This window comes from Alligator sinensis, unplaced genomic scaffold (assembly GCF_000455745.1).
Source record: "Alligator sinensis unplaced genomic scaffold, ASM45574v1 scaffold320_1, whole genome shotgun sequence".
In the NCBI taxonomy this organism is placed as follows: domain Eukaryota; kingdom Metazoa; phylum Chordata; order Crocodylia; family Alligatoridae; genus Alligator; species Alligator sinensis.
In genome coordinates this window covers 276,144-286,687 of record NW_005842249.1, presented here as the reverse complement: position 1 = coordinate 286,687, position 10,544 = coordinate 276,144, and the positions used below count along the sequence as shown (strand labels likewise).

The window sequence follows — 10,544 nt, the reverse complement described above, 5'->3', positions numbered from 1 at the left end:
TTCAACAGAATATAAACAGAAAGAGGAAGAGCAGGGAGAGCAGCTGGCTGAGAAGACGGTTCACCTACCCAGTGTTTCCAAACATGGAGGGAAGCACGGTAGGGCTCTTTAATTGAGGTCACTGGCCCATCCCTGTTGTCACTGGTTAAGTGTGTATGTCCTTGACTGGGCCTCCATATAAAGCAGAGGCAGAGACAGCAATGACAGTTCTATACCATACCACTTTTTATAACTCCAGTTAATAGACCACAATGCCTTACGAAAGAGATCATAGTTCAGCTTTCTTATCCTCTCTCCTCTTTGATACAGTGCAGCAACTGTTTGTACAGGCTTTTACAAGCCTCCCTCAGCGAAAGCAAACAGCCTTTTTCTTTTTCAGGCAATACAATCTTGGCACTTGCTCCTCATTGCCCGATAATTGCTTGTGAAGGTTGGAGAGAGGGGCATGTGAACCAATGATAGTAAGAAGCAGGGCCCATTGAATGTTCTTCTCGGGTAGGGGTCAAGTGTAAATGATCAAAGGCATACACAATAGATACTGAGAGGACAGAGGGCCATGTGATACAAGCATAAGACTGGGATCCAGGAGACCTGGATTCTGTTTTCCACGGTGCCTCGGACACGTTGTTTGACCTTGGACAAGTCACTATGAGTAGAAACCTGTTTTACTTTATGAACCCGTGGCACTTACCCAACCACATAAGTGTCATTTTTTACATTTATGCAGTTTTCACACTGTGCAAAATGGCCCTCATGCATTTTAGCCTGATAACCCACGAAGCAGGGTGGCGAGGTTCTAGGTCCCTCTTACCCAAAGAGGGTTTGAACTTCCATGAGTCTGATTTTCTAGCACAAACCTGTGACCAGCAGGCCACAGGTTCAACATAACCCACTACCTGCTCCAGCCCTCCCTTTGAAACTGAGCACTGAATGTTGCACATAAATATTCCCTGGATAAATTGGAGCAAGAGGGTGGGGGGAGGGGTCTGCACTATTGGGTAGAGCCCAGGGTTTCCTTTTTTATCCTTGAGCATCAGCCATCTCACTATGCCACACAACTTACTGCTTATTTGTGTCTTGCTGTCTCTACATAGCTTCCTCTCTGAGCTGCCCAAGTGAGTAGCTTCAAAAGGAGCATTAGCTAAGGCTTACCCTGTAGCCTAGTGGTTGGAGCAGTGTCCTGGCTTGTCAGAGACATGCAAGCTCAAACCCCCCTTGATTGAATGGGGGTTGTAGGACCTGGATGTGGGCCCTGGTGACTCAACTACTGGGACTAGACTATGGGAGAGCTGAGTGGTCTTGGGTTTTTGCCAGGTACAGTTCATGACTTACACTTGCCCAGGATATGTGCATATACCTGCCGTGCTATCTAGCACAGCCTTATCTGCATGCTCAGTTACCATATGGAAGCTTATTCATCCACACGGCACATACACAGCCTGTGCATAAGCACCAAACATAGCCATTATGTGACTGGGCAACTATCATTTGAGTGCCTAAAATGAGAGGATTCTGCCCCAAAGCTCTGTGTCTCAATTCCATTCTCAATAAAAGAGTATAATCACACTCCTTTTTTGCCTGCTGAGATTGTGATCTCTTTGGGGCTCTATGTAACTGCAGATTGTAATTATTTGTAAAGAACTCAGCTCACTGGGGCCTTGAATTTGGTTAAGGTCACAGAGGAAAAATGACACTAATAGTTACTATAAGCATCCTCCTTAAAAGATGCTTTTCTTTTGTTTTGCACAGGCTGCTTCTTGGCACTTCCATCAAGTGAAAATGAAAGAGAATACCTTTCTCTAGGCTCACTACTCCCATACAACTGAACATACTCTGTAGCTTCAACCCAAGAGCAGAATCACTTCAGCCAGTGGAGTGCAGTCTTTCACCCTAGATGTGCACAGCTTGGAATGACTTATTTCTGCAGACTGCAAGGAAGAAGGAGGACTTCATCAAGGGGTGGAGGACCAGGAAGGACTCCAGTGAGGTGTGGTACGAAGATGTACATACATTCCTCACCCAAGGTAAGACAACACTGAATGCTTTTAAATATCTCACTCCCTGAGTTTTGTGAACTCTGGAGTTCAAAACTGTATGTAATGCATAAAGGAGAATAACCAAATAGCCAGTACAACTCAGTTACCTGCACCCAGTCAGTGACCATTGGTCTATTTTCCAACACCCAGCACTAATCAGAAATAAAATGCCTCGCCCAGTTGACATGATGAACTGTGCAGCAAGGGTGTCACCAACATGAGCAGAATGAATACGCAGCCAGTGGCATTACAGACTTTAAGCAGTAGAGAAAGCTTACTAGTTAAAATTAACAACAATAAACATTGTTCCTGAACATTTGTATATATGTTTAGGGGGGTCAGGTCCTGCTCAGCCTGAGATCAACTGCCTGTGGAACAAACTCTCTTGAGTCATCAGCTGTGTAACTTCACATCTGCTGCTTATAAATCCTGTGAATCCCCACAGCAAGCAAAATGATAGTGGAAGATGTAATTTGGTCTATGCAGCCTTTATTTTCCTTTGAGAAGAGCAAATAAGAAATAGTTCAGCTTCTCCTCAAAAATGATCACAATACAGAAGTTGTTGAGCGAATAGCGTGTAGAGAAAGCCAACAAAAAGGAAAGAGAGGCTAGAAATCAGTAAGGTATCTGAAATTTCAAAATTTGGGTTCACATATAAATTGTCATAGAATTTGTATAATCCTTGCCTCTTTCCAAAGACCTCAGCTTTCTACACCAAAATATTCAATATAAAAAATGCCTGGTGACAGCAGCAATGCAAAGAGTCAAAGCCTCCCCTTTACCTTTCTCCTGTGGCACTGCTCTCTTGGGAAGAAAGAAGTGTTCTGTGCAAACTAGCATGATTTCCACAGGACATAGAGGGCGGTTGCCTACAGACAGCAATGTCATTAGACACGCTCTGGAGCTCAGCCAAGGAAACTAAAGTCCCCCCCTTACGTAAGCTGTGTGTTCAAAAGGGAGGAGCCTGGGAGTGGAGCAAAGCTGGGCTGAGTCCTGGCATGGGACAAATTCCGTTTGCTGAAGTTCTCCAGAGTGAGATCAGCTGGGAAAAACAAGAGACAGATTCACTTGGGTTTCCTAGGCTGGTCCAGGTCAGGAACTAAGGAGTGAATATATTCTCTCTGGGAATCTAGTGGTGCTACTGCCAGCCAGGATACAAAGCCAGCTGGCATGTCACCTCTCCCAGACACCTTTGGGGATCCCTGGCAGTGATGAATACAGTAAGAGGCAGAGGTAGAATTGCAGCCTGTAGATGAGGGTGTCTGCATCTGCGCCTCAGTAGCCTAACTAGGGGCAGGCAAGTGGGGCTGCCGACCTAGAGAGGGTGCAAGAAAAGTAGCTATGATTGCTGTCCAGGGTACAAAGTTTCCTGGTCATGCCTCTAGTACATCTCCACATGCTTCTGATATGCACATGCATGACAAATGAAGGATCTTTAGGAGGCAAAGACATTATGGCTACCCCTGGCTCTTAGATCTGTGTTTTCCTTCTAGTGAACCCAAAGCATCAGCTGGTGTGTGCATTGGTTTGGGCATAGCAGGAATTCCTGAGACCTGTGGTGTGAAATATGCCAGTTCATCCCCAGCTTTTCAGTTTTCCTAGATCTAGAAGATAAATGTGGTTGGATACAGTTTATAGGGCTTCAAAATAAGACCTTAAAATCTGAGGCTACATATCTAAGTGCAGGTTGCTATTGCTTGCTAACAGTGCAAACTAGAATATTGGCCACAAAGTGATTCTGATGGGGTCTTACAGTGCTCTGTGGCATCACAAGTTTTTTGATAATTGATGTTTTTATTAAAGTGATGGTGCTGGGGGGGGGGGGGGGGGGGGCCAAAGGTTTTTTCCTCTCGAATTTTTTTTTTTTTATAAAAGTTGGGGGGGGGGGGGGGGGGGGGGAGGCGGTCAAATGATTATTCATCTCAGTTTTCATTAGAAAATAAACTGGCTCTCATGGTTGGAAAGGACAACTTGAAATTGTGAGCCTAGAAGGTTCAAAACTGGAAGGCAAACCAGAAGAACACTACATCTTTTCTTTAACCTCATGATGTAATACTTAAACGTGGCAATATCAGACCTACATTACCTGGAGCTACATATGTTTTAGGTTTACCTGGAAAGTAAACCCAATGCAAAACTCAACTAAACACTATGCCTCTCCATGAACAAAGGATTAAACCCATGGCTGATCATATCTGGCTGCCTCTGTTACCATTAAGGAGATGGCTTTGACTCTACTTCTGTCAATGGCTCAAGATAAGCTTATTCGAGAACTGTCTCTCTCTGTCTCTGTCGCTGCTGGAGCTAGTAGAAATGTCTGAGTTGGGAAATGTCTTCTCAGCCTGGAAAATAAGGCCTGCTGGCATGGCATTCCTTTGCTAGACATCCTTGCCAAGATGTGAATAGTCCAAATATTCTCACCCTTTGGGCATCCTCCACAGCTCATCCCTTCCCCACCCAAACCCCAGCGTTGGTACTTAGGTACTTAATAAAACTAAAGGATGGCTTTCATGATTATTGCAGTTGCTACTTCATTGTTCCTGTAGCGATAGCAGTTATGTTAGATATGCTCCCTAACTAAGGAGTCTGAGGAAGTTAATTGAAAGATGGTCCTTCTGTTAACTAGTTAGCTAAGAGACATAGGGTATGCAGAAGTTTGCTTCACTGTTAGTTTGTTGTTTGATTCTTCTCATTCATGTATGCCTGTGTTTGTTGAACCCAATGATCACAACAGTTTTCTCCATCATTTGATTGAGGGGGTTGTTCACTTCTGTACACATATATTTTAAAAGTTATTCAAGATGCCCAAAGCCACAGATTGATGCTTTTTTCTCGGATGGTACAGACCTCTAAATCAGCGATGGAGGTAGAGATGCCCCAAAAGATCTTTGCTAGGTCTATTGCCAAAGAGGGAATTGGAATAGAAAGTCTGTCACTCAAATACCCCAGTTAAAGCAACTTTAATACAACTCACCAAGTTTCACTCTTTGATTAAAGTATCATCCATCTAGAAGTAAATGCCTGACTAGGATATGTATTTTCTCACAGAGACATTGAAATAGAGAAGGCAGCCTTTTCCTGTTTTCTTGTTGCAAATTCTATCTGTTGCTTTATATTTAATTTTTTTTAAAGAAAAGCACCAGTACATTTTTAAAAACTGCCAGTATCACTGCAGTAACAAACAAAAGTGAATGTGTACCACAGATGCAATTGTTACTTATTATTGAGAGAATGCCACAAGTCAATACTATATGCTAAACAAAACACAGGAACATAGGACTGGAAGGAACCATCTGGGACATCCTGCCCAGTCCTTTGTCACTGCATACAACAGTCATAAGCATTCAATGGATCTTAATGATGCTTAAGATATGAGCAGTGTTGCAGTCATACAGCAGGAGCGGGGCATAAAATACCTGACACACCTCAATCAGTTCTAAAGCTGTGTCTCATTTTAAGCCTTGAATCATTCAGATGCCAAACTAAATCATAATGAATCACACTGGAGAGTCCATGAACCTGTCTGTGACCAGACAGCCCAGGGTAGCAGAGTATGAAATTCCATGTGCATTCTTCGAAGAGCAGGGCTATAGAAAGGAGGATCCTACTAATGTAAAAGCACATTGAAAAAAAGCCAACACATCTAAAATGTTTAACAATTGTTGTTTATTTGATTCATCCTGAATGTCTGCTTTGTCTGAGCCTAACTAAGCACATAAGGCAGTGGGAAGAAGGGCATCTGCTCTTTCAGATCTCTACTCGGAACTGCAAGGTCAATCCCTTCATCTTCTCTTCATAATCTGCATCAAATGCCTTGTTCTGGGCCTCAGTGAAGTGATTCTTCCAGTCACCTGCAATTCCTGGGGAAGAAAACCAGGGATCACTGCCTGTAGACGTGTGGGAATGCTGCTCTGACATGCTGTAATTACAGTGTATCAGAGCAGACTTGCTTAATCGAGTCTGGTGGAGTGTGTTAATTACCACCATCTTGAAGTGCGGGACACTGAATACACGAGACACTGTGGGTGCTTTAATTAGAGAGACTTTTGGGCCGCTCTTATTAAAGTGCCTCTCCCCCACCCCTGAAACACATGTAAAGACACCCTCTAGGTGCAATACTAGGCAGTACCATAGCAAGGGGGGGTGAGGAGGGCGGCTGTCCTAGGCACTGAAGCAAAGGGGCACCAACAGGTGCTACCCAGCAGAGGCCGGGTGCAGGACAGAGCCACGACTGGCTTGTTTGGGGGGTGTGGGGACAAGGGGAGGGCAGCTCCTGCCGCTTCATACACTCCCAGGCAAGCATCGGGAGGCATGTGCCACACGGATCCATGCGCAGGGCAAGGGCAGGCTGCCACTGCAGGCTTGCTCTGGGCGCCAAACTTCCTTGCTAAGGTACTGATACTAGGGCCTGTTGAAACAGAGTAGCCAGTCCCTTTCAAGGCCAGAGGGCCTGGGACCTGCCAGCCCTATACAGTCATGCAAAGTTGATGGGGAGTGAACAGGGGCTTCCTATGACAGAAAGAATAAGAGGGACTCAATGGACTGGTAGGAGGGTGCTAGTGTGAGGAAGCTGGTTCTGGTGGGTAGCTCCAGAGCACAGAGAAAGGCTTCTGGCTGTGTGCAGGTGGCAATTTTTACATTACTTAGTTAATTTTGGATTGAATTAAGAAAACTATTTAACTGTGCCCTAGAAAATGGGTCTGAGGGAGCTTGTGGATGTAGTGGGGAGGTCTTCAGGAGCTGGGGAAACAACAGGCCAGCTCATCACACCTAGCCTGTTTCCTGGCCCACACATGCAGACTGGGACTGCTCTGACTGGACAATCAGAATAGTCCCTTCTGAAACCATGGAAAGAGAGGAATGGTTACAGCTTCAGTCTGTTCCATGCTTTATTTCTTGCATTGTTCAGAGACTTCACTAGCCCTTCTCTCTTTCTTGCAGACTTTTTTATAATGTCTGTGAAGGACTCTCACCTTTTCTCATGAAAGGAGACACATTGTGGTCCATTCCAGAAGATGCCATCATTGTGTAATTGGTAGTGGGGTTCTTCTTCATCTCTTGGAATGAGGTATGTTGGAGGATCTTTTTCAATACTTCCTCCTTCAGATCCTTTTCCAGGAAATGAAACACTTTCCTTATTTCACATTCAGGATCCTAGCAAGAAGGGAGGAGCCGCATTCAGATGCTGAACAAAGGATGGGGACACTAAGAACAGATATTGATAGAGGGTCACTTTTTCCAGCATGAGCGGTGGGGATGGACAAAGCTAGAGTTAAGCATGGAGGGACTAGAGTTTAGCATGTGCATAGATTACTCTCACTAGTCTGCGTGTTATATTAGTGGGAATGATAAGGTGATGCTATTGCCAAAGGTCTTGGCAGTTTTGTTTGTCTGAGTTTAGGGGAGGCAAATCTGCAGGATCTTGCTGTCAGTTGTGATGCAATTCTTCTTAGGAGTTCAGCACATCGTGTGCAAACGTAGTCCCTGCCTGACTCTCTCTGCCTGAATGTGTGCATCTCTCTAATTACAGAACACCGCATGCTACTTGGAGACAAAACATTACGTGATGTTATATTCTTCCCCTCTCCCACCTCTTTCATGTCCTCGTAGAACAGGTACAGAATACGCTTCTCTTTCCTCTTCTCCCACCAGCCTTTCACATGGTCATACCAGGATCCAAATGCAACTGAATCAAGAAGCAGAATAAGAATATGAATATTTTTCTCTTCTCTCCACAGTGATATCAGTAAAGAAACAGGGTTAAATAGTCAATGTTCTAGGTGGATCTCACAAGAAAAATAACCTTCATGGCCTCATCAAACTAGGGGAATGATTTGATGAAGGCAGGCAAGGACACTATGTGATGAGATACTGCCTTCTAGTGCACCTGATTTACCACTAGAAGAACTGATCATTTGAGCCCTGGGTTGGGCCAACCAGTTGATCAGATATGAGTTAAGAGACAGCTACTTCTTAGATCCAGACTAGAATTTGAGAAAGGTAGGCTCATGAGGGAAAGGTGGACGTAATATATTTTATGCTTCCCTTAAAGGCCTCTACCTAACTGTGATTTGGATAAATCCATAGGATGGATTCCCAAGTATTGGAAAGCAGTTTATTTTGAGTAGGTGAGACTCCAGAGCTTAGTGCCACAGAATAAGACAAGCTCCGTGTGCTACCTTTTCCAGCAATGAATTTCTCCAGGTACTCATCCCAGGTGCCAGGTTCAGGGTGCATCTTTGCCATCTGGTAGAAATGGAAGTAAGAGACAGCTACATCCTTAGCATTTCGGGCAACATAGATTATCTGTGGAAAAGAAAAGGATGTTTGCCATGGTCTGTGTGGGCCACATTACCAAATAGCAAAGCTGGCTGATAAACAAGAAAGCAAACCTGAAAAATGTTTTAAAATTATTTCACCTGTTCTTACTGGAATTCGAAATTTTTGTCAATCTAAAATATTTCAACAAGCTCTATCACTAGCCAGAAAAGAGAAGGGTGGGACAACTCTGAATACTTTTCCTATTTTCTATTTCATCCCCCAACAAGTAAGTGGCCTGTGGGCTTCCATTAAAGCCCTGTTACTGCTGCTGCCAGGATCTCTGGGCTCCTCCTCCCTCCTCCAGCTTCTGCTTCCTGCCACTACCCCTACTGCTCATCCTTGTCTTAGATGATGTTGGGCCAGTCACTTACTTTCTCTGAAACTCCATTCCCTATCTGTAAAACAGGGAGACCACTACTGCTTCAATCAATTCATTTCAGGTTTTTGGGATAACATTTTTCTCTTGGTGGCAGTGTGTCTACAAAGTCTACACAATGGGATCGCTGCCTGAACTGGAGCCTTTAAGTGCTACTGTGATATGGGGGGAAAAAGAAAACATCAATAACCTTGCAGTTGTTTTCCCAAAAGGACACAGGAAGAAGCTGAACTGGAAGATGGGTCTTGACTAATCGAGGAGATGGGATTTGAGCCAGCAGTTCTAACCCTGGAAAATACAAGAGAGAAGCACTATGTTGGCAAGGTGTTTATGTTCACAAATATGCTGGTATGGACTGGAGAATCAAGCCTAGACCCTTTGGTGGCAGCAAGCTAACTTTCTGTGTCTCTGCCAATTATGTCCAGTATGACTGAAGCAAGATGGGAAACATAAATTGGCACTGCAAATGGCTTTGGTGGAATTCTCTTCCTAGCAAGGGTGGACGGTACAGTTACACCCCGCTATGATTCTTACCTTACCCATACTTGAAAATGAACTGCCTGGCACTGCCAGCAGCATTGCTTTCCAGAAAGAAGTGACTTCATGGCTCATTGTAATCTACCTGAATCCTGCTAATCTCTCTTCGCTCTTAATGACCTGCACTCCTTTTTCATGGTCTTGATGTTCCACTATTCAAACTATCCTTTCTTCTGCAATTTTGCTGCTTGTTAGCCATTCCTGGTAATGTCTTTCTTGTATTTCACAGCCCTGAAGACTGTTTTCAGCTCTACTGAAAAACCTGAACTCAGGTAGGATAATAGTAACGCAGGTGTACAAATGACTGACTGAAATATTGGATGCACTGTCAAGATGCTCAAGAAGGCTAGATTTTGTTATATGAATCCAAGTAGGAGATGCACATTTCATTATAATGACTAATGAAACACTATTCTTTGACTATTTTGCCTAGTTTGTTGTGTTTTTAAACTCAACATATACTCTAGCAAATTAGTGTACATGCCAATAAATTTACATTTGTTTTATAGCAAAATCCCCAGTTTTTCTTTTTTTTATTTATTTTAAAATGCATTCCCTCCCCTTCCCTAACCATTTCTGACTTTTTCTCTCCCTCTCGTTTCCCTATAGATAAGTATAAGTGAGCTTAGGATAAGCTTTAACATTTTTATTCTGGGAGCAAGTTTTTGGTTTTGGATATCCACTGTTTTATATTGTATTATTATTAGGTTTGTATTGATTTTTATTGTTTCATATGGATATTGTATGGTTTAGGCCTGTGTTTGTAAGTGAACCAAAGTCATGTCAAGCCTCCATCTTGTGTCCTCTGCCTGGGCATCCCATGTTGCAACTGTATGAGTCACATACACTTCCATTTAAATTGGTTCCCGGATGAATGAGAGTGATTGGGAATGATTGAAATACAATGGTAGCAGGCCTCTACTGAATGGCCTGTAATGACTGGGCCATCACCTCACATTGATTCACCCAGGAACCACGGACCTCACCCAGGAACAGAGACAAGAACCCAGCATTTGAAAGACAAAAGACCCTGCAGAACCAGCAACTCTACCATTGTACCCCACCATTACAGACACCCAAAACTGCACATCCCTGCATGGAGCACACATGCTCAGTATTCCAGGGGCTGACCCTTGCCTGGGCATGCCTCCTGTCACTAGGGTCACACAAGGTCTGCCCCTATGAAAAGAAGCAGTGAAGATAGATCCAGTGGGACGCCCTCTCCATCTGGACCAGCACCATGCCACACCACCTATCCACCCAGAGGCCCTGCC

General features: G+C 44.0%; 2 protein-coding genes and 1 long non-coding RNA gene across 3 annotated transcripts in view; 1 reads left to right on the top strand and 2 right to left on the bottom strand.

The window, feature by feature from the left end:
• LOC102375066 (sulfotransferase family cytosolic 1B member 1-like) overlaps positions 1–2,879 on the bottom strand; it is an 18,120-nt gene extending 15,241 nt beyond the window's left edge. Inside the window, exons 1-2 of the mRNA XM_006027506.3 lie at positions 2,819–2,879; positions 1,711–1,714 (exon numbers count right to left, since the gene is read on the bottom strand). Of these exons, the coding sequence (XP_006027568.1) occupies positions 1,711–1,713 (3 nt within the window). The 5' untranslated portion in view covers position 1,714; positions 2,819–2,879. The remainder of the gene's footprint in view (positions 1–1,710; positions 1,715–2,818) is intronic.
• On the top strand, positions 1,759–10,297 carry LOC112550907. The gene is made up of 3 exons (XR_003094979.1): positions 1,759–2,024; positions 9,500–9,542; positions 10,241–10,297. It is a non-coding gene; the product is annotated as an uncharacterized LOC112550907 (long non-coding RNA).
• Positions 5,684–10,544, bottom strand: part of LOC102375299 (sulfotransferase 1 family member D1-like) — a 16,792-nt gene continuing 11,931 nt past the window's right edge. The window contains exons 4-8 of the mRNA XM_006027507.1: positions 8,924–9,021; positions 8,216–8,342; positions 7,628–7,722; positions 7,010–7,190; positions 5,684–5,896 (exon numbers count right to left, since the gene is read on the bottom strand). Coding sequence (XP_006027569.1) covers positions 5,784–5,896; positions 7,010–7,190; positions 7,628–7,722; positions 8,216–8,342; positions 8,924–9,021 — 614 coding nt within the window. The 3' untranslated portion in view covers positions 5,684–5,783. The remainder of the gene's footprint in view (positions 5,897–7,009; positions 7,191–7,627; positions 7,723–8,215; positions 8,343–8,923; positions 9,022–10,544) is intronic.